At 35.8% G+C, this 20,822-nt stretch overlaps 1 protein-coding gene across 3 annotated transcripts in view; it reads left to right on the forward strand.

Annotated features, from left to right (window-relative positions):
* The window catches only part of C6H4orf17 (chromosome 6 C4orf17 homolog), an 89,577-nt gene extending 76,369 nt beyond the window's left edge, over positions 1-13,208 (forward strand). For all 3 annotated transcript variants that reach the window (XM_041759801.1, XM_041759800.1, XM_041759799.1), the window contains exons 6-10: positions 1,102-1,245; positions 8,346-8,427; positions 10,198-10,384; positions 11,313-11,356; positions 12,882-13,208. In XM_041759801.1, coding sequence (XP_041615735.1) covers positions 1,102-1,245; positions 8,346-8,427; positions 10,198-10,384; positions 11,313-11,356; positions 12,882-13,069 — 645 coding nt within the window. In that variant the 3' untranslated portion in view covers positions 13,070-13,208. The remainder of the gene's footprint in view (positions 1-1,101; positions 1,246-8,345; positions 8,428-10,197; positions 10,385-11,312; positions 11,357-12,881) is intronic.
* The last annotated feature ends 7,614 nt before the right edge of the window (positions 13,209-20,822 follow it).

Below are 20,822 nucleotides of genomic sequence, written 5' to 3' on the forward strand. Positions count from 1 at the left end.
TGCTTTGAGTCCTATCTTTCAGGACCTTTTAAACTGCCACAAGAAAAGTGGCACTCCAGTGGCACAGAATCTTACAATGACTTTAGGCAAAAATGGCTACTGTATTCCCTACAAGTGAGGCTTCTCACTTCTCTTTTACTTTGCCCTATTTATTCCTACTTTAGTCACTCCTTGACAGTTTTAATTTTTTTTTATTTTAATCTGCCTTTTTAGTTGTGTCCAGTGGAAAGGTTGAACCAAAAAATATATATTGCTATTCCCTAAAACAAGACGTCTCATTATATAATAAACTTTAACAGAAGAATGCATCTATATATAATATAGCTTTCTTTTCACTAAATGTCAGTAGTTCCATATTGTTGCAATAACTCCAATCATCACAGTCCCCATTTGTTGACAAATTCAGTTGACATATTCAGGCTTCCGTGTGTCTTAAATATCACTCACTTCTGAAGGTTAAAAGACTTTCTTGAAATAAGCACATAGATCTAAGGCTTCTATAACTCTTCTTGAACTGAAAGCTCTTATAACCTTTTTAAATTTTAAATTACAAAGAGTATATTCACCTCTTGGAACAAGAAAATAGCCTTTCTCTTTCCTCTTCTAGTTAATCAAGGCAAGTAATTTAGTGACCTTTCTAATTCCCCAGCTCTTAGCTGCCATTCAGCAGAGCAAGGAAGCAGCATTTCACACCATGTAGTGTCTTCACAGACATTGCATAAAATAACTTTTGACTGTCTTCTTCCTGTCATAAATCTTCCTAACTTAACAGAAAATCTCATGTGTTATAAGTTGGTTGTTATCTGGAGCAGCAAGATAAGTAAAGGTTACACAATAAATATTAAAAGATTATTATCTTCGTGTTTAACCAAGGGTTTAAAATGGCTTCACAAAAAAGTAAATAATATCTCACTATGTGTTCTGTCTCCAAACACAAATATTTGATAATTAGATTTTAAGGGAACTTTAAAACTAACCTATCTTCACTTTTATGTGTATCTCTTATTTAGCTACAATATTTCTCTTCATCTTATATTCAATTTTCAAAGAAGTTATAAGTGGATGCAAATGCATATTGATTATATTATACCTTTGATTTAGGAAGAAATTAAGATAAGAAAGCCACCATCACCTCCCAAGGCATGCTCTACTGCTGGCTCTTGTTCTTCAGAGGTGACAAGTACCAAGACTGACGTCAAAGACAACACTGTTTGCATACCAAACTATCTGGATCAGGAAATCAAAGTAAGAGGCAGGTTTACTAAATCCATAATTTGGGAACAACTGAACGTACAAAAATCACATTACTAACATCATTAAAACTCTTTATTGGTGCCGCTTTAACAAGTGAATTGATTTAAAACCACTTACCCTGAAATCCAAGGCCTACTTCTATTATTTCCAGTCTTCTCCTTGGAACCCTGTCCCTGCTGTGGAAACACAACCTTTGGTTTAGACATAGTGAAGAACGTGACATTTGCCGAACAAACTCAGCCCTTTTCCCCCCATCTTTTTCTTTATCATCTTCCTAATGCTTGAGAGGCACTACTTCATGCTGCTACCTATGCATTTCCTTCACATGTATTAAGGCAGAGATTCATCTTTCCCTCTTATCTGTGGAATACCATTTCTTCAAACCTACTCTGTCTGGGATTATAAACTTAGTTATATTTATAGTAATATGTCATATCAGGCTACTGGAAGGTCCTCTCCAGCCACAGTTATATCTGAGAATGACATATAATGAAGAATAAATCAATCATCCAATGTTTGTTATCTCCCTTTGTTTTCCTTCTTTAGATCCTTTTGGTAACCTCCACATTGCCTCACTGTAAGACCCACTGCAATGAATTAAGGATGAAAATATTGTAATGATGACTTTGATAGCAGTTTTAAATTATCTGTAGTAGCAATTACAAGCAGCAGAGCATATTATAAGGATTGTTACTGAATAGTCCTGATAAGGAACTATTTTAAAAGTAAATAGGGGCAACTGGGTAGCTCAGTGATTGAGCATCTGCCTTCAGCTCAGGGTGTGATCCGGGGTCCTGGGATCAAGTCCTGCATCAGGTTCTCCACAGGGAGCCTGCTTCTCCTTCTGCTATGTCTCTGCCTCTCTCTCTATGTCTCTCATGAATAGATAAAACCTTAAAAAAAAAAAGGTACAGTGGCAGTGGGTATAATTATGCTGATAATTAAAATTGGGAAGGAAATGAAAGGAGAAGAAAGGACAATATCTGCAGACAAGTGTTGTGGTTATACATGATTTCCTTACGATTCTGGCAAAAGACTACCTATAGTACAAGAGTCTTCAGAATCACTGTCCATCTTACCTAATATACTCCGGCACCACCGGTTCTCTATAATTTGCTCATTACCCACCTTTAGAAACTTTCCAACTAAGAAATCTCTTTGATTCTCTCAGTGGTCACCTTCTTCCCATTAAGGTCTCAATTTAAATGTCACTCAGATATACTTTCCCTGAGCACCCAATCTAAAGTATACAGCTTCACATCCCTATCTCATATGTTCATGTTTATTTGTTTCAATAGTCTCTGCCTCTTTCACCCCACTCAAACTAAAATTTAAGTCTTATAGGATCTCACACTCTTCTGTCTTGGTTACTGCTTTCCCTCCCATGCCTAGACAAATGCTAGGCATCTAGTAATTATTAAATAAGTATTTACTGAATGTTGAATACAAAAATTAAAAAGTTTTACCAAGATTAAAGTGGAACTGTAGAAAATCAGCTAACTATATAGGCCCTCAACTCAACCAAACCACAAAGTGCAGTTTTAGTAAGGCTGTCTTACTTCCTTAAGCACATCAATAATAGACAAGCAACATAATCCTATAGAACTGGACCTTTGGGCATCTATTGAATGGCCCTCCTCTCAAAAGCATCTTCTACCTCACAGATAATTGACTTAACTGGACATTAATACAGAATTCACAAAAAAGTAAACTCTTTGTTGTTGTTTTTTTAAAGATTTTATTTATTTATTCATGAGAGACACAGAGGAGAGAGAGAGAGACAGAGACAGAGACAGAGAGAGAGAAAGAGAGAGGCAGAGACACAGGCAGAGGGAGAAGCAGGCTCCATGCAGAGAGCCCAATGCAGGGCTTGATCCTGGGACTCCAGGATCACGCCCTGGGCCAAAGGCAGATGCTAAACTGCTGAACCACCCAGCGATCCCCCCAAAATGTAAACTCTTTGAAGGAAAAGATCCTATTTATCTTGTTTACAACTCATTAGTCAGCACTCATCACTTCGCTTGAAAACTATTAACTGACACACATAGCATGGCATTTTATCAAATAGTTGGTGGCTATTTGTGAAATAAATGAAAACAGAGAGGGTAAAGTGAGAAAATAGGTCATACCAAAAATTTCTGGCTTATATAAATGAGTCCTAAAAATAGATCTCATTTTAGTGGTATTCCAACCTTCCATGCCTTCTACAAAAAAAAATCTGAAATATCTTCCAGTTTCCTGCTATCCAGGCGGGTAACCCTGAATAGCTATGAAGTAAAAAAATATTTGTGCAGGGGTGTGTATAAAAGAGTATACAGCTTCACAAGTATTACTTTAGAGGAAAAGAAAAACAGAATTCTGTGTCTCTTAGTATCTTGTCTTTCGACTTCCTCCCCCAAATCTTGAATTTATAGAAATAATAGTCTCTTTACTCTTGACATGAGAAGTCTGCCAAACACTTTATTTTGTAAATATCTAATATCAATGACAACATTCTAGAGTTTGGGAATACAGTTCATTACTTCATTCACATAGTTTATGAGAGGGATTGTACAGGCATCGCAAGAACATGTAAGCTGAGAGTCTTCAAGGGCAAAGAAGGTTTAAGATAAAATTAAAAGGTGAAGAGAAGCATGGAAGAGATCATTCCCAGACAAGAGACCTTCATATGTAAAGGCTAAGAGGTGAGAGCACTGTTTATTCAAGGAACTAAAAACAATACGACTGATGCAGAGAGTGCAGGGAGAAGGCTGCAAGGGATGAGGCTGGAGACTTACACAGAAACCAGAAATAAAGGACTTTATAAGCCATACTGAAGTGTTCAGGTTCATCTGAAGTGCTGTGGGAAGCAACTAAAGAATTTTAAACACCAAGTTATACTGAAATTATTTTGTAAGTATAAGAATTATATAGATTTGTACTCTGGAAAAATCACTCTAGATACAATATGCAGAATTAATTTGGAAGGTGGAGGCAAAATTGCAGGGAAGGTACTCTGCTTCCACATGTTAAATTAGGTCCAAGACTTAGCTTCCTGCCATAAGCAGCTATGTAACTGGGGAAAACACATGAAAAGACTGTTTTAAGGCATTAGGCAACAGACAATAAAGATTTATGACAGTTAAGAGAAGGCAAACAAATTGGGATGATTTCCACATTCAACCTAGACTTCAGCCTGGGGCACAGTACTAATCATGGGTCAGAGAAGTGGAGCCCAAATAGAGATGCACAGCTTCACTCGGTAGAAAAAACGGAGTCTAGAGTTGGGGATTCTGAAGTGGCTGGGATTTACAAATAAGATACTGAAAGAGAGGAATCTGCAGAGAGAATGAGGCCCAGCCATCTGGAGAGGGTTCTGTGAGTCTTTAGTTCAACATCAGTTGCACACGCACAGGATGAGATTCTGACACCTGGCAGAAGAGAACTAATGGGAGGTAGCACATTGCTTAGAGATGCTGGTGTTCTGATGTGCCAGACTGGAGAGGCCTTGCTGAATTCACCAGGAATTCTACTGAAACCCTAGAGAGAGAATAGGGTGCTCTACCTACCGTAGGGGCTACACTAGATCCATAATCTCAAATCCTAAAATCAAGTTTTAATAGATCAAATTCACTTGCCAATATACTAAGTACCTTCCAGAAAAAAACTCAATGGAAAGAGAGTAGAAGAGTTCCTTAAAGGGCATATTGTACTTCCTCTCACTAAAGGAATAATTATATTCTCTTAGAGTTGACCACTGTGATCTGTAAATTAGAAGAAGCTAGGAGCAAGGTATAATCACCATATTGATGAGAAAACCACTAGAGTCAGAGGGGGCCTAGGGAATACCATAAGACTCTTCTTCTATTTTTGCTATGGCTATTGATTTATTGTGAAATTAGGAGAAAATTCAATTTACTGTCTTCTAGGATATGGCATTATTGAGGACAGAAATCTCAATAATATAACAAAGCTCAATATAAGGCAGTAGATTTTTCTGTCCTTTAATTTCAATTCCGTATCTCTAGCTTCTAGATCAACGACAAACACAAATATTCATTGAACTAATATTATTTTAAGGAAATATTTCAGTAGATAAACCTTTAGCCAGATTCATCAAGAAAACAGAGACGGGATTCAAATAAATAAAATCGGAAATCGAAGAGGACAAATAACAACCAACACCACAGAAATACAAAGAATTATATGAAAATTTATATGGCAACAAATTGAATAGCATGGAAGAAATGGATAAGTTCCTAGAAACATACAATCTTTCAAAACTGAGCCAGGAATAAATAGAAAGTTTGAATAGACTAGTTACTAGTAACAAAATTAAATCAGTAATAAAAAAATTCCCCATAAACAAAAGCCCAAGACCAGATGGCTTCACAAGTGAACTTGACCAAATATTTAAAAAAGAGTTAATACCTATTCTTCTTAAACTATTCTGAAAAATAAAACAGGAAAAAAGCCTTCCAAATTAATTTTACAAGGCCAGTATTACCCTGATTCCAAAACCAGACAAGGGCACTACAAAAAAAGAACAGTATAGGCCAATATCCTTAATGAGCAAAAATGTAAAATTCCTTAACAAAATATTAGCGAACCAAATTCAGCAATACATTAAAAGGACCATTCACTATGATCAAGTGGGATTTATTCTAGGGATGCAAATGTAGTTCAATATTTGCAAATCAAACAATGTGATATATCACATTAACAAGAGGAAGGATGGGGTGCCTGAGTGGCTCAGTTGGTTGAGCGTACTCTTAATTTTGGCTCAGGTCATGATCTCAGGGTCATGAGACTGAGCCCTGCTTTGGCCTCCATGCTGGGCGTGGAGTCTGCTTGAGATTCTCTTTCTCCTTGTCTCTCTTTCTCTCTCTCTCTCACTCTCCCCCCACCTCTCTAAAAAACAAAACAAAATAAAACAAAACAAGAGAAAGGATAAAAACCATATGATCATCTCAATAGATTCAGAAAAAAATTTTGACATACCCCAATGCATAACCAAGGCAATCTTGAGAAAGAACAACAAATCTGGAGGTATCACAATCCCAGATTTCAAGATGTACTACAAAGCTATAATAAAGCAGTATGGTACTGGCACAAAAAGGGACACATAGGTCAATGGTTCAGGATAGAGAGCCCAGAAATAGACCCATGCTTATGTGGCCAATTAATCTATGACAACACATGAAAATATGTTCGACATCACTCATCATCAGGGAAGTGGAAATCAAAACCACAATGAGATATCACCTCATACCTGTCAGAATGGCTAGTATAAAAAAAGGCAGTAAAAAGTTGGTGAGAAGTGGAAAACAGGGAGCCTTTCTGCACTGTTGATGGGAATGCAAATTGGTACAGCCACTGTGAAAACCAGTATGGAGTTTCCTCAAAAAATTAAAAGTTAGAAATACCATATGATCTAGTAATCCCACTATCACTATCCAAAGGAAATGAAAACAGTAATTCAAAAAGATATATGGCACCCCCATGTTTATTGCAGCATTATTCACAATAGCCAAGATACGGAAGCATCTCAAGTGTCCATTGATAGATAAATGGATGAAGAAGATATGATGCACACACACATACACACATACACACTGGGCTATTACTTTATCATAAAAAAGGATGAGATTGTGCCATTTGGGACAACATGGGTGGACCTAGAAGGTATTATGCTAAGTGAAATAAATCAAAGATAAATACCATATGATTTCACTTACATGTGGAATATAAAACACAAAACAAACAGACTCTTAAATACAGAGAACTGATGGCTGCCAGAGGGTAGGTGGGTGAGGAGATGAGTAAAACAGATGAAGGAGATTAAGAAATACAAACTCCCCATTATAAAAAAATAAGACATGGAGATAAAAAGTACAGCATAGGGAATATGGTCAATAATATTGTAATAGACTTACTGCATGGAGCATTGAGTAAAGTATAGAATTGGCAAACCACTGTGCCGTACACCTGAAACTAATGTAACCTTGTATTTCAGCTACACTTCAATAAGAAATTTTTAAAAAACAGAAAAAATTTCAGGCAGACTAGGGAAAAGGATTTTGCAGAGTAGCTCAAGCAAGAACTGCTGATAATTTAGACTGGGTCAAGGCTGTGGGGATAAAAAAAATGAAGATATTTGAGAAATACAAGAAAGAATTTACCAAACTTGTTGTCTGGCAGCATATTGTAGATGCAAGGAAGTTGTCCAAGATGAATCTCAGGGTCTGGCTTGGACATCTATTCAGTGTATGCTAATGCTGTCCACCGAGTTAGGGGAATGAGGAGGAGCCAAGTTTGGAGCAGGCTCTAGGAAGAGAAAGATGGGTTTAGTTTTAGGTAATCTGGGTTCAGAGTACCTATAGTGTATCTGAGTGGATACATTTGGTAGGCAGATGCATATATATGGCCGAATTTCAGAAACGTTTAAATTCTAAGATTAGATACAATTTACAGTGAAACTGGAAACATCATTACTTGTGCTTAATGTTTTGTACTTTAATATTTATTATGGTCCAATTGTTTTACAATTATTTTATATATTTATCTCCTTTATCATCCACACTTACATCCTTAGCTCCAAATAAAAAAAAAGCCAAGGAAGGATTCTGATTGACAAAAGGGAATTATATTCCTAGCCCATTGGGCCAACCACTGTGTTCAGGGAACTGAGCTAAAATTGACTCCAGCTAGATTTATCCACCATAGAGAGGAGCAGTGCAGACTGGGACAGTTCTGTGACTGGAAAAGCTCAGTTAGAACCCCATGGTACAGAGGGGGAAGGATTCATTCCCCAAAAGAAGAAAAGCTAATCTCTCTTCTGGAAAATGTGGGTACAGAGCAGACAAAACAAGAAAAGCCCTATAATGCCTAACCCAAACTGTTACTTGTATTGGCCACATTTTGTTTTGTTTTGAAGATTCTACTCTATACTATTTGAAATCCTGTTCCCAGGCTGAAATCCCAATTAACTTAACTGAGCTTCATGTACAGGGTGACATTTGGGAAGGTGAGATAGTGGAGAAAGTAAAGGAAATCTCATAATACTTGCACCATTTATTTGCTCACTATGTAACTCTAATATTCTCTGTCAGATTCTGGCAAAGCTCTGTAACATTTTACGGACGGATTCCCTGGCAGAAGTTCTCCAGTGGCTGCTTCATGCAAGCTCAAAAGGTGAGATTAAAATAAGCATTTGCAAACACTGAGCTTGGGTTATTGTTGGAAAGTAGGAATGTGCCAATATCTGAAGTTTTCTACCTTAGATTTGCAAAGATACTACTGCACTATTCCTTCCTTGGTGTGTCAGTATCCAGGTCTCTGCAGTCCTCTAGAACTGCCTGCGTGTACCCAGTCACTCGATGACCCGAAGTTTGGTATGCCCCAAATTAAACTTCTTCACATGATGGGAAGCACTTGTGTCCAGGGCTGGTTTGTGCTTCTTCTGCAGGTACCACCCCCAGGTGTGGCATATCTTCTGGCCTGCTCTGAACCTGAGCACAGAGCCCATTTCCTCTCTCTGGTACAGACAGCAGAGCACAGCCATCCAAGTTTTGGATTCTAATAGCTCTGCCCGTGCCCCATCAAGACCATCAGCTTCAGTCATCTCCCAGCCTCCTTTGGGGCCTTTGTGTTCTGTTCCATGAAAACATGCCAGTCTCAGGTGGGACAGCTATAAACAGCAGAGAGTAGCTGTGCTGAAACCCAGCTGGGCATCAGACTGCAGCAAAGCTTCTGAGGGTTTGTAGTTCTAACAAGCTCCCAGATGATGCTCATAATGCTGGTCTGGGTCTTTGAGAATCTGCACTAGTAAAGGTTAGGAAATACCAGTGTGTTAGGGATAGACTAACATTTTTAAATAGGGAACATTTTGGAAATAGTACTTTACCCAGGAATTCAAGACTACTTGGCAAGCAATCAAGAAGTATTTGGGGGTGGGGATCTCTGGGTGGCTCAGCAGTTTAGCGCCTGCCTTTGGCCCAGGGTGTGATCCTGAAGTCCCAGGATCCAGTCCTGCGTCAGGCTCCCTGTGTGGAGCCTGCTTCTCCCTCTGCCTGTGACTCTGCCTCTCTCTCTGTCTATTGTGAATAAATAAATAAATATTCTTTTTTTTTTTTTTTTAAAAAGAAGTATTTGGAGGTAAGGAGCCTTTAGTTCTTTTTTTTTTCCTTTTTGAGGATGTAGCTTTTATTTTTATTTATTTATAAAGTTGTGTGTGTGTGTTTTTAAAGATTTATTTATTTATTTATTCATGATAGACAGAGAGAGAGAGAGAGAGAGAGAGGTAGAGACACAGGCAGAGGGAGAAGCAGGCTTCATGCAGGGAGCCTGACGCGGGACCCGATTCCGGGTCTCCAGAATCGCGCCCCTGGCCAAAGTCAGGCGCCAAACCGCTGAGCCACCCAGGGATCCCCGAGGATGTAGCTTTTAGAAATATACACAAATAATAAATGCTTATTGTTGGGAGGGAATCCTAGGTGAACCAGAGAAAAATACAGGAAAATCAATAATCAAAACATCGCAGAAATCATTTCAGTGACAACTTCAGTATATATCTTTACAGATATGCTTCTATTATTAGTCTGTATTTTAATGAGATCATATAGTACTTATTATTTTGTTCAGGTATACTTTCTTTTCTTATGTGGCAGCAGCCTGAAAGGCTGGGTTTTGTTCTCAATATTTAAAAATTATTTCCACTGTCATTCAGGGACAAGTCCCTCAACGAATTAAGAACACGGGGCACTTTACAGTTACAGGCCAACAGAAATCAGGGTTATGTGAACCAACTTTTCTGCAGAAACTTTGACTCACAAATAAACCCCTACTCAGAAAATAGATTACCAGCCTTTCACACTAAAATGATGGATAAAAGAACTAATCCCATGTTTCTAGCCAACATGATAATGATAACCTTCATGCCCACCCCCCTTTGTTTTAAATCAGAAAAAGAGTGGATCTCAGCTTTGATTCATGCTGAACTGGCTGAAATAAACTTGTTGGCTCAACGAAGAAGCATCTCAGCAGAACTAGCAGCAGAGACTAAGAAGCCACCCAAAGTTAAATCTCCCCCACATTCACCTGCAAAATTGAAAGTGCTGACCAAATCGAGGGAAGGACATCAGCCAACCAGGTAATTAGATATAATGGCCACCTTGAGGGCATATGGTAGGGAAAGACTTTCAAGTTTCTTTTTGTTAGCTTACAAAACACTAAACATGCTGATGTTTTCAGTCTCTTCTTTATTCAGTAAATGACCAGTGTATTTGTTTTCTTTCATTTTCATAAACATAATATGAGAATCATTCTAAATCCTATTGTAGCCACCCAGACATCTAAGAAAATGAAGTTTTTTAAAATTTGACCTAAAAATGGAAGCAATAAAGGAAACCAAAATTGTATTATTATTGTATATTTTGTCAAATGCATATCACACAAGTATCATTTTTTTTGTGAGTAGAACAATGCTAGATTAAAATAAATGGCTTCACTTAATTTTCACTAGCATGCTCCTGGAGGCTGCTAGAGGAAAAAAATAACTATTACAGGAATTGGAAATTATTTTAGTAGAAATTTTTCTTAAACCTTATAATTTCAGTGACAGAAGAATATATATATGTATATATATGTATAATATGGTGAAAAATGTGATGTTATTTAAGTCAAGAGATAAAATCTTGTTGCTTTAAAATTAAAAGTTGGGTAAAGCTTAAGTTGAAAGAAAAATGTCTATTCAAAACCCAAGTCACTTTAAAAATCAGTGAGACAGAGATTTTAGATTGCAATTTGTTTCCATCTTAAAGTTTCCATAAAATTGGACACTGGGAAATAGGGTCAGTCTTTCTATGTTAGTGAATAATATATGAGGTACTGTTCAGCTATTTACTCAAAGAAGAATTTTTCATTGGAAAGTACACTTAATACTATCTGCATTGAAAAACAAAGAATTGGGATATAATATTTAGGATACGTATATACTTAGCTTGTTGATGATAGTGCAGTCTATAGAAAATACTTGTTTGTATCTGTGAATTTCATTTTCTCTTTCTCCAATTATTTAGAGTGTCAAGTCAAGGATCTGAAGGAAATAAGGAAGTACCAAAAGGTTAAGTACAGTTTGTGATCATTACTGAGTTGGTATAGGGAAACCGACAAATATTTAACTTTTTAGGGATACAGACTGTGGTTTTAAAGGCAGTAAAATACAATAATGATTTCTAATTATTCTTAAGGGACAGTATCTGCTGAATTTACCATTGAGATAAATTTGACATAAACTTAACTTTGTTTTGAAAGGCAAAGTGCCTCATCAGAGACAGATACTCTTTAAGAAGTAAGATAGATAGCAGGATAGTAGGAATTGTAGGTCTGGTCATGCCAGTCCAGCAACAGGAGAAGCCCTGCACTGACCTAATAAAAGGACAATGACCTCAGAGTTTGGTTCTTCATAGCTTAACTGTCAAGCTAAATTATTTTAACTAGAAACTAAGTCAACCATAGAAAATATTAAAATGGCCAGCAGCCATAAGCAGACGCTCTTTGAGAAGGTGGAACACAAGAAAGAGGAGCAGTTTTGTGTCCCTACTAGAAGCCCATCCATATCCTACAGTTTAGACCAAGAAGAATCAAGAACTATAGAATGTCCTACTTTGGTCCAGAATGGATCAACTGAAACATCCCTGTGGGTTTGGCAGCTCGTGATTTTAAAACAAGTGTAGCAACAATGACTATAGAGCAGCAGTTATGAAGTATGTCCATAAGCCTCAAACAAAAGTCTATTCTCTTATTTCTACAAGTGTCTCTTATACCAGGAATAATATGGTAATCAGAATTCTTTGAGGCCACTCTGAACTCCAGCAGTTTTTGTTGGTATTAACTAAACCCAAAACAGGCTATATGTGCTAACAGGCAGTAAGAAGTACAGTTTAGAAGTTAGAAAATACTCCCTTACTCTGACACACCAAGGATAGTCTATCGTACCTGACTTCTACCAAACCCCTCACCCTAGGACTACAAAATAATGACAGTGATGGTTTCTATTACTCAACTTTATGTCTTACCTGTTGGCTCCTGAAGAAGTTTTGTTTAAGAACCCCCAGTCATACTTCTTCATCTCCAGTGGTAATATTTGGTGCCTCTCCAAATCCTTATTCCTGCTTGGATCTGACCAAATAGGTCTTAGGAAGCTCTTATGAGTACAATTAACTTGTTTTAATCTGCTTGTCTATTTTCTTTTTGTCTATCAGGACCATAGATCCTTTTCCTTTTTCTCACTGGTCCCATCCTTGCCTATCACCTTTACAGATCACCAGTTCTAATTCATTCCTTCCTAAATAATGTTTGATTTTAAAAGAATACGACATATCCTGCATGCCATAGAACAAATAACTCATTAAAAATGAGCAGGTGGGAAAAAAAAAGAAAAGAAAAAAATGAGCAGGTGGTAAGAAAGATAAGAATAGATTCTTTAAAAAAAAAAAAGAATAGATTCTTTTATGAATTTGGGGTATATTTGATTCACCTAAACTTCATATAGTTGTTTTGCTTTGTATGTCATTTGCTACTACAACATGGCAGAAACTATATTTGATGTCTCAGTTTTGGTCTTATTTAGGTTTTTTCTATTTCAGAGGCTGAGAACAGGCCTCCATTGTTTATCAGAAGAAATAAGATGAAAATTCCCGTTGCAGACTATTTCAGCAAACCAAAGTCTCCTCTCAGGCCTAAAACTCAGGAAAGCATATCAACAAAACCAATGTCAGCAAGGAGTATGCAACAAGGATACAATCCCTCTCCCCAGAGAGCATTTTATCCTTAAACATTCCAAAGGTAGAAATTATAGACTGAGCTATTTCTTTCACAAACATGAGCTTCACTCCATAACAGTATCAAATTATTTTTTAAAAAATATTTTGGTATCAGAGAATCAATAGCTCCTCTTTATGGTGGCACATGTAAATCTCAAAGCACCTGTATATGCTACTAAATAAATATTAATGGAGACAGTATTTCTATTTGTAGTTAATTTTAGCACCATGTATAAAAGGAGTATGTTTATTTGTATGCTACATTTCTAGTCTTGCACTGACTGTATATGTATATAAGCATAGGGTCCTGATACCAGGGAAGTCATCCATAACAGAAAAAGGCAGCTGCAATTTGACACATCCCCCAAACTCTAGATAGAGAAAAAACAAAAACAAACACAGAATTTTAACATCTGAGCTATTTTTCCACAATCTGTAGTGTTTCAGTGCTGTGGGAACACTGAATGGATTCCATAGTGATTATGGAAAAATACTAGCCTCCTCCCAAAAAAGATATAAAAATTATCACTAATTTATGAGCCAGAAAGGGACTAGTCTCTACTCATTGCTAATTGTGGATGATATCAACAAATTTCCTATATTTAACTTTTTTGTATTTTAAAATAAACCACTCTTGGGCCATGGCTATTATTCTTTCAGTGTATTGCTGGATTCCATCTACCAACTAGCCAATCTTTTAGAATGTTTGAGACAATATTCAAGAGATACTATAAATTTTGTGTATGTGTGCATGCGTGTGTACAATTCTTTCTAGATAGGGAGTGGGGGGAAGGGCAGAGGAGAAGAGAGAGAATCTTTTTTTTTTTTTTTTTAAGATTTTATTCATTTATTCATGAGAAACACACACAGAGAGGCAGAGACACAAGTAGAAGGAGAAGCAGGCTCCATGCAGGGAGCCTGATGTGGGACTCAATTCCCAGACTCCAGGATCACGCCCTGAGCCAAAGGCAGATGCTCAACCGCTGAGCCACCCGGGCATCCCAAGAGAGAAAATATTTAAGAAGACTCTCTGCTGAGCATGGAGCCACAGGGTTCAATCTCACCACCCTGAGGTCATGACCTGAGGCAAAATCAAGAGTTGGATGCTTAACCGACTGTGCCCCCCAGGGTACCCTGTATCTGTGCAGTTTTAATGACAACATTAGTATCATATTTATTGTGTGTCAGTAATAATTCTAAACACTTTAAATACAGTAACATTTAATTTTTACAATAACTATTCGAAATAGCTACTATTGCTATTCTCTTTTTGATAAGCAAGCTGAGGTGCCGAATGTTGTACTCATTGGGATAATATAAACAGTTGTAATAAATGTCGTCTTTCAAACACAGTAGAGGACTATTTCTCATATATAAGTTCAAAATATGTGTTTTTAGTCAGCAGGTGACTTTGCTTTACTTGGTGATTCAGGAGCCCAGGATCCTTCCATCTTGTGGCTTAACCATCACCCAGGGTTTCACTGTCAACTACATCCTGCTGGCAGAAGAGGGAAAGGAAAGTGGAGGAAAGTCTTGATTTCATTTGGCTGCTGTAATAAATTACCATAAACTTAGTGGCTTTAATCAACACAAATTTAATCTCTTACAAATCTGGGGTCAGGGCGTCAGGGGTCTGAAATGGGTCTCACTGGGCTAAAATCAAGGTGTTGGCGGGGCTATATTCCTTTTGGAGACTTTAATTGAGAATGTTTCTTTGCTTTTTCCAACTTTTAGGAGTTGCCCACACTCCTTGACTCATGGCTCTCTTCTGTCTTTAGAACCGGCAATGGCCAGTTGAGTCTTTCTCACAACACATCCCTCTGACATTGACTCGTCTGCTCTCTTCTTCTACTGTTAAGGACCCTATGATTACACTGGGTCTGCCTAGTATCCAGCTTATTCAAGATAATCTTAAGGTCACATGATTATCAATTTAATTTCCCCTTACTGTGTAACAGGTTCCAGTGACTAGGATCTTGATGGGACATTACTCTGCCCTCCACAAGGGGGCACATCTGCTTAAACTCTTGGCCTTGAAATGACAAGCATCACTCCTAATCACATTCCACGGTTGAAAAATAGTCTAGCTGAAAGGAGGCTGATAAAATTCTTAAATAGAAACCATATTCCAGTTATAACTGTATTCTATGGAAAGAAAAATTGAGTTTTGGTAGACAGCTCTCTCTGACACAAAGGTTTAGTGACTGACTCAAAGTGTGGCTGAAACCTACGTGCTTAACCACTAAGCACCACTGATATGTATCAAAACCATGCTGACTTCATAAAATTAATGTCAAAGCTTTTTCTCTTTTCCTCTTTTTTCTGTTACAGAGAGGTTACAATAACACTGTATTGGAATAACACAATTCCTTTTCCTTGAAAACTTAGTAAAATTCACCTATTAAACCATGTAGTTTTGGTGTTTTTTTTTGGGGGGGGGGGTGGTAGCCCTTTGACAGTTTTATTCCTTCTATGATAGCTGGCCTGTTTATATTTTCTGTATTTTGGAGGACTGATTTTGGAAAATTTAGTTTTCTTAGAAAATTAAGCATTTCATCCATGTTTCTAAACATAAAATTGAGACAGGTTTGTCATAATTCTAAATTCCTTGCTATCTTTATTCTGCAGTCTCATTTTTATGTATTTGTAATTTTTTTGATTCAGGTAACTAATGGCTTTTGACATTTTATTTTCACTTTCAAAAAAATCATATGAATTTAATGCTATGTTCCACAATGTTCCTATACTTTATTTCACTAATATCTCCTTTCATTATTTATTTATTTTAGTTTTTTAGGTTCATTAGTATTCGAATGTCTTAAGTTAGATGTATTAATACAGTTATATTCATTCATTCTCATATATTAGCATAAGTTTTTAAGATGACAAAAATTCAAAACCCTTCATGATTAAAATACTCAACAAATACTCAACATAATAAAAGCTATATATATAAAAACTCACAGCTAACACTGTATTTGAAAGGGGAACCACTGAAAGATTTTTCTCCATGATCAGGAACAAGGCAAAGATGCCCACTCTCACCATGTTTCTAGTGAATACAGTACTGGAACTTCTAGCCAGAGCAATCAGACAAGAACAAGAAATAAAAGGCAAAAAAATTTTTTTAAAAAGAAGAAAATCAAAATTATGTCTGTTTGCATATGACATGCTATTATTTATAGAAAACTCAAATATATACATACATATCCCACACACAAACCTGTTAGAATTAATAAAATTCAACAAAGTTGATGATACAAAAATCAATTGCATTCCTATACACTAACAATGGCCAATTCAAAAAGGAAATTAAGAAAAAAATCCCATTTACTATATATGTACTGTATCATAAAGGATAAAATACTTAGGAATACACTTACCCAAGGAGGTAAAAGACTTTTACACTAAAAACTACAAAACACTGCTAACAGAAATGAAAGAAGAAACAAAGAAATGGAAAGATATCCTATACTTATGGATTGAAAAACAATATTGCTAAAATATCCACACTACCCAAGAAGATCTACAGATTCAATGCAATCTCTATCAAAATCTCAGTGACAATTTTTGCAGAAATAGAAAAAAAATCCTAAAATTCATATGGAATCTCAAGGGACCCCAAATAAACAACAACAACAAAAATCTTGGAAAGAACAAAGTTGGAAGCCTTACACTCCCCGATTTCAAAACATACTACAAAGCAACAGTAATTAAGATAGTGTGGTACTGGTGTAAAGACAGAAATCTAGGCCAAGGAAACAGAATAGAGAGCTCAGAAGTAAATCCCTGCATTATGGTCAAATGATTTCCACTACAGGTGTCAAGACTACACAGTGGGGAAACAACTATCTTCAACAAATGGTGTTAGGAAAACTGGATTCCACATGCAAAAGAATGAAGTTACCACATGCCATATACAAAATTAAATTTGATTAAAGACATAAATATAAGACCTAAAACTTGGATGTGACACCAAAAAAAAAAAAAAAAAAAAAAAACAAGCAAAAAAAATAAATGGGACTCCATTAAATCGTTAAATTTTGTGTCAAAAGAAACAATCAATATAGTGAAAAGACAAGCTATGGAATGGGGAAAATATTTATAAATCATATACTTGGTAAGGGCTTAATAGCTAGACTATATAAGGAATTTCTATAACACAATGACAGAAGACATCACTATTTAAAAATGGGCAAAGGACTTGAATAGATATTTCTCTAAAAAAAGATATGCCAATTGCCAAGAAGCACATGAAAACACACTCAGCATCATTAATCATTAGGGAATGCAATCAAATCCATAATGAGATGTCACCTCACAGTCATCAGGAGGGCCACTATCAAGAGAACAGATAATAAACGTTGGCAAGGATGTGAAGAAGTTGGACTCTTATGTATTGTTAGTGGGAATGTAAAATAGTACAGCCATTATGGAAAACACTAGAGACTACTCAAAAAATCAGAAATAGAATTACCATATGACTCAGCAATCCCACATCGGTTTATATATGGAAAAGAATTGAAAGCAGGATCTCAAAGAGGTATTTTCATACCACATTCATAGCATTATTCAAAATAGCCAAGATGTGGAAGCAGATGAATGAATAAAGAAAATATGGTACATACACACAGTGGAATATTATGCAGCCTTAAAGAGGAAATCCTGTCACATATTACAGCATTATGGACATTATGCTAAGAAAAAGGACTTTAGTCACAAAAGGACAAAATACTGTATGATTCTACCATATGAAGTATCTAAAGTAGTCAAAATCACAAAGACGAAAGATGGTTACTAAGAGTTGGTGGGGGGGGGCAGGTGGAACTGGTGTTTAGTGGATATAGAATTTCAGTGCTTCATGATGAATTTTCTACAGATCTGCTGCACAGCAATGTGAATATACTTTACTAAACTGTACACTTAAAAATTGTTGAGATGGTAAATTTAATGTTTTCCCATGATTAAAAAGTGTATATAAATAGGAAAATATGTAAGACTTGAAGAGCACAGTTAATAAGCTTCATAAAATGAGTGTTCCCTCATTCTCAATTATCTACAAAGAATCTGTGTAAGATGACATTTATTTTTATTATGTCTCACAGATATGCCCATAAAACATAATTAAACAGATATTAAAACACTATACCAGTTTACCCAAGTTAAAAAAGTCTTTGGGTTTTTAAATTTTCTTCTTTGGTAATTTTAATTTATAACTTAGTTATTTCATATAAACTTTCAAATGAACGGTTTATAGTATCCATGTTTCCAATATCTCCATTATTAATTTCTATATTTATGTGTCTTCACTCTCACTCTTAAATTTTTTAAATTTTGCCAGAGGTTAATCTATTTGTCTTTTAAAAGAGTCGGAGGAATGGTCTCAGAACTATTTGTGTCAATTGGCCATTTAAGTTTAATAGTAAGAGACTGGTTAATGATAACAATGCATCGTAACATCTTCAGAAGGAAAGGAGAATGTTTTGTGGACCATTTGTTTTCTTTTTTTTGTGTGCGTGTGTGGCACTTTTAAGTTATTGATTTTTAAAATCAGTACTTTTTAATGGAAACAACTTGACCAAAAATCTGTCACAGAATTTTGAGACCCACTAAAACAAAAGTTTAATGAGAAAAAAACAAAAAAAAGAGTCGGTGTTTGCCTTGAGCCTCTTTACTATGTTTAGTTATTACTGCTATCATTATTATTTCCCTCTTTCAACTATGAATTTATTCTGCAGTCTTTCTTTTAATTTGTTAAATGCATAGCTCAATAATGATAGTCTTTCTCTAACTTAAGCAATTTAGGCTATAAATTTTCCTTTAAATGTTGCATTAGCTATATTCCACAAGTTTTAATCCATGGTTTAATTAAATTTGCTTTCAAATATTTTTTAATTTTCACTTTCTTATGTACCAAGTTATTTCGATTTTTTTTTCAATTCCCAAACACAGTGTTTTTCAAACTTCTTTTATTTTTAAACGATTTAATTGCATTATGGTCAGATAATGTGATCTGTAAAAATGACCAATCATTTAATTTTCTTGAGGGTAGTTTTGATGTTTTGTATATGGTTAATTTTATAAATGTCCCATAGACTTGAAAAGATTGAGAATTTTAAAATTGTTGGACACAAAGTTGCAGATCTATCCATTACAACAAATGTGTTATTTGTGTTGTTCAATTTCATATATCCTAATTTTTCTTTGTGCTTGATTTATCAATTACAGATGTATAATAAAAATTTCCAACTATTAGGGTATCTGTTGTAGTTCTGTGGTTTTTGTAATTTTGTCCATTTTCATACATTTTGTTTTTTTGTTTTTTTTAATTTTTATTTATTTATGATAGTCACAGAGAGAGAAAGAGAGGGAGGCAGAGACATAGGCAGAGGGAGAAGCAGGCTCCATGCACCGGAAGCCTGATGTGGGATTCGATCCTGGGTCTCCAGGATCACGCCCTGGGCCAAAGGCAGGCGCCAAACCGCTGCGCCACCCAGGGATCCCCATTTTCATACATTTTGAAGTGATGTGTAAACACAGTTTAGAATTGTTTAATGAACTCATGACCAACTTATCTCTTACACTAGTTTTTACATCTAACACTAAAGAAGGGTAAAGTATTCCTCCCATTCACAAGTTTATTTCCTATGTTAACATATCATTAAAGAAGGTGCCTATTTATGATGTTTGAAACATTTTTGTGGCCTAATATACAGATACTTTTATGAACATTGCATGGACACTGGAAAACTGCTTTCAGCTGATAGAACTTGGCATATATCAATTATTAATGATAGCATTTACATCTTCTATATATTTATCTTTTGTCCATTTGAACTATCATGGGTTAGGAAACATGAGTTAAAGTTTCCTTATACTAATGCATTTCTTAGTATTTCATGTAATTCCCAAAGTTTTTTCTCAATGAATTCAAATACTATGCTATTTGATATTTAGATATTTACAACTGTCAAATCTTCACTATCGATTGCATTTTTGAACGTTACAACATGCCCTTCTGTTCCTTAAGTAATGTGTTGATCTTTACCCAATGTTAAAATTGTGACTTTTTTATTATTAGCCCAATATGCTTTCACTATTCTTTTATTTTCAACACTGCTGAATAACATCATTTAAATAGAACATACATTTAGGTTCTGGGTTTTTTTAATCCAATTTGGGTGATTTTAGACATTTATAGGAGAGATTTGGTTTTGTGTTTTATATTAGCATTCTGTTTTCGCTGCCTTTTAAAATATTTCATTAAATGATCTGTGATATCCATATTTTGTTTAATGACTGTTCATTTTGTTAATCTACAAAGGTCACATTTAAAAAATCTTATCTAGTCTGGATTCCTCAGAAAGCAGAGTCTGAAACAAAGGCTTATATATTTTGGGGAAGGGGGCAGACATAGTCAAAAAAGAATGAGAAACAAGGGAAACAAGTCAAGAAGTGAAGAAATATCAATGAGAAAGTGTTGTGAAATTAGCTGCTGATTGGTTTCAAATAGATTGATTGCTCAACCCTAAGCGAGAGGATAAATGGGCTAACATTCCTATTTCACAAGTGAGACATGAAGACTGACAGAGGTTCATTAAGTTCCCCAAAGTCCTAACAGCAGGTGGCAGTGCCAATATGCAAGCCTTCCTACTAACTTTATTGTCTCTTCATTCTGACACTGCTTCTCTCCTTCACATTTTTGAGGTTCCTGCTCTATGTGTCTGGCTAGGAGCTAGAAAAACACATTAAACATCTCTATGC

The sequence above is a fragment of the Vulpes lagopus genome, chromosome 6 (genome assembly GCF_018345385.1).
Source record: "Vulpes lagopus strain Blue_001 chromosome 6, ASM1834538v1, whole genome shotgun sequence".
Taxonomy (NCBI): domain Eukaryota; kingdom Metazoa; phylum Chordata; class Mammalia; order Carnivora; family Canidae; genus Vulpes; species Vulpes lagopus.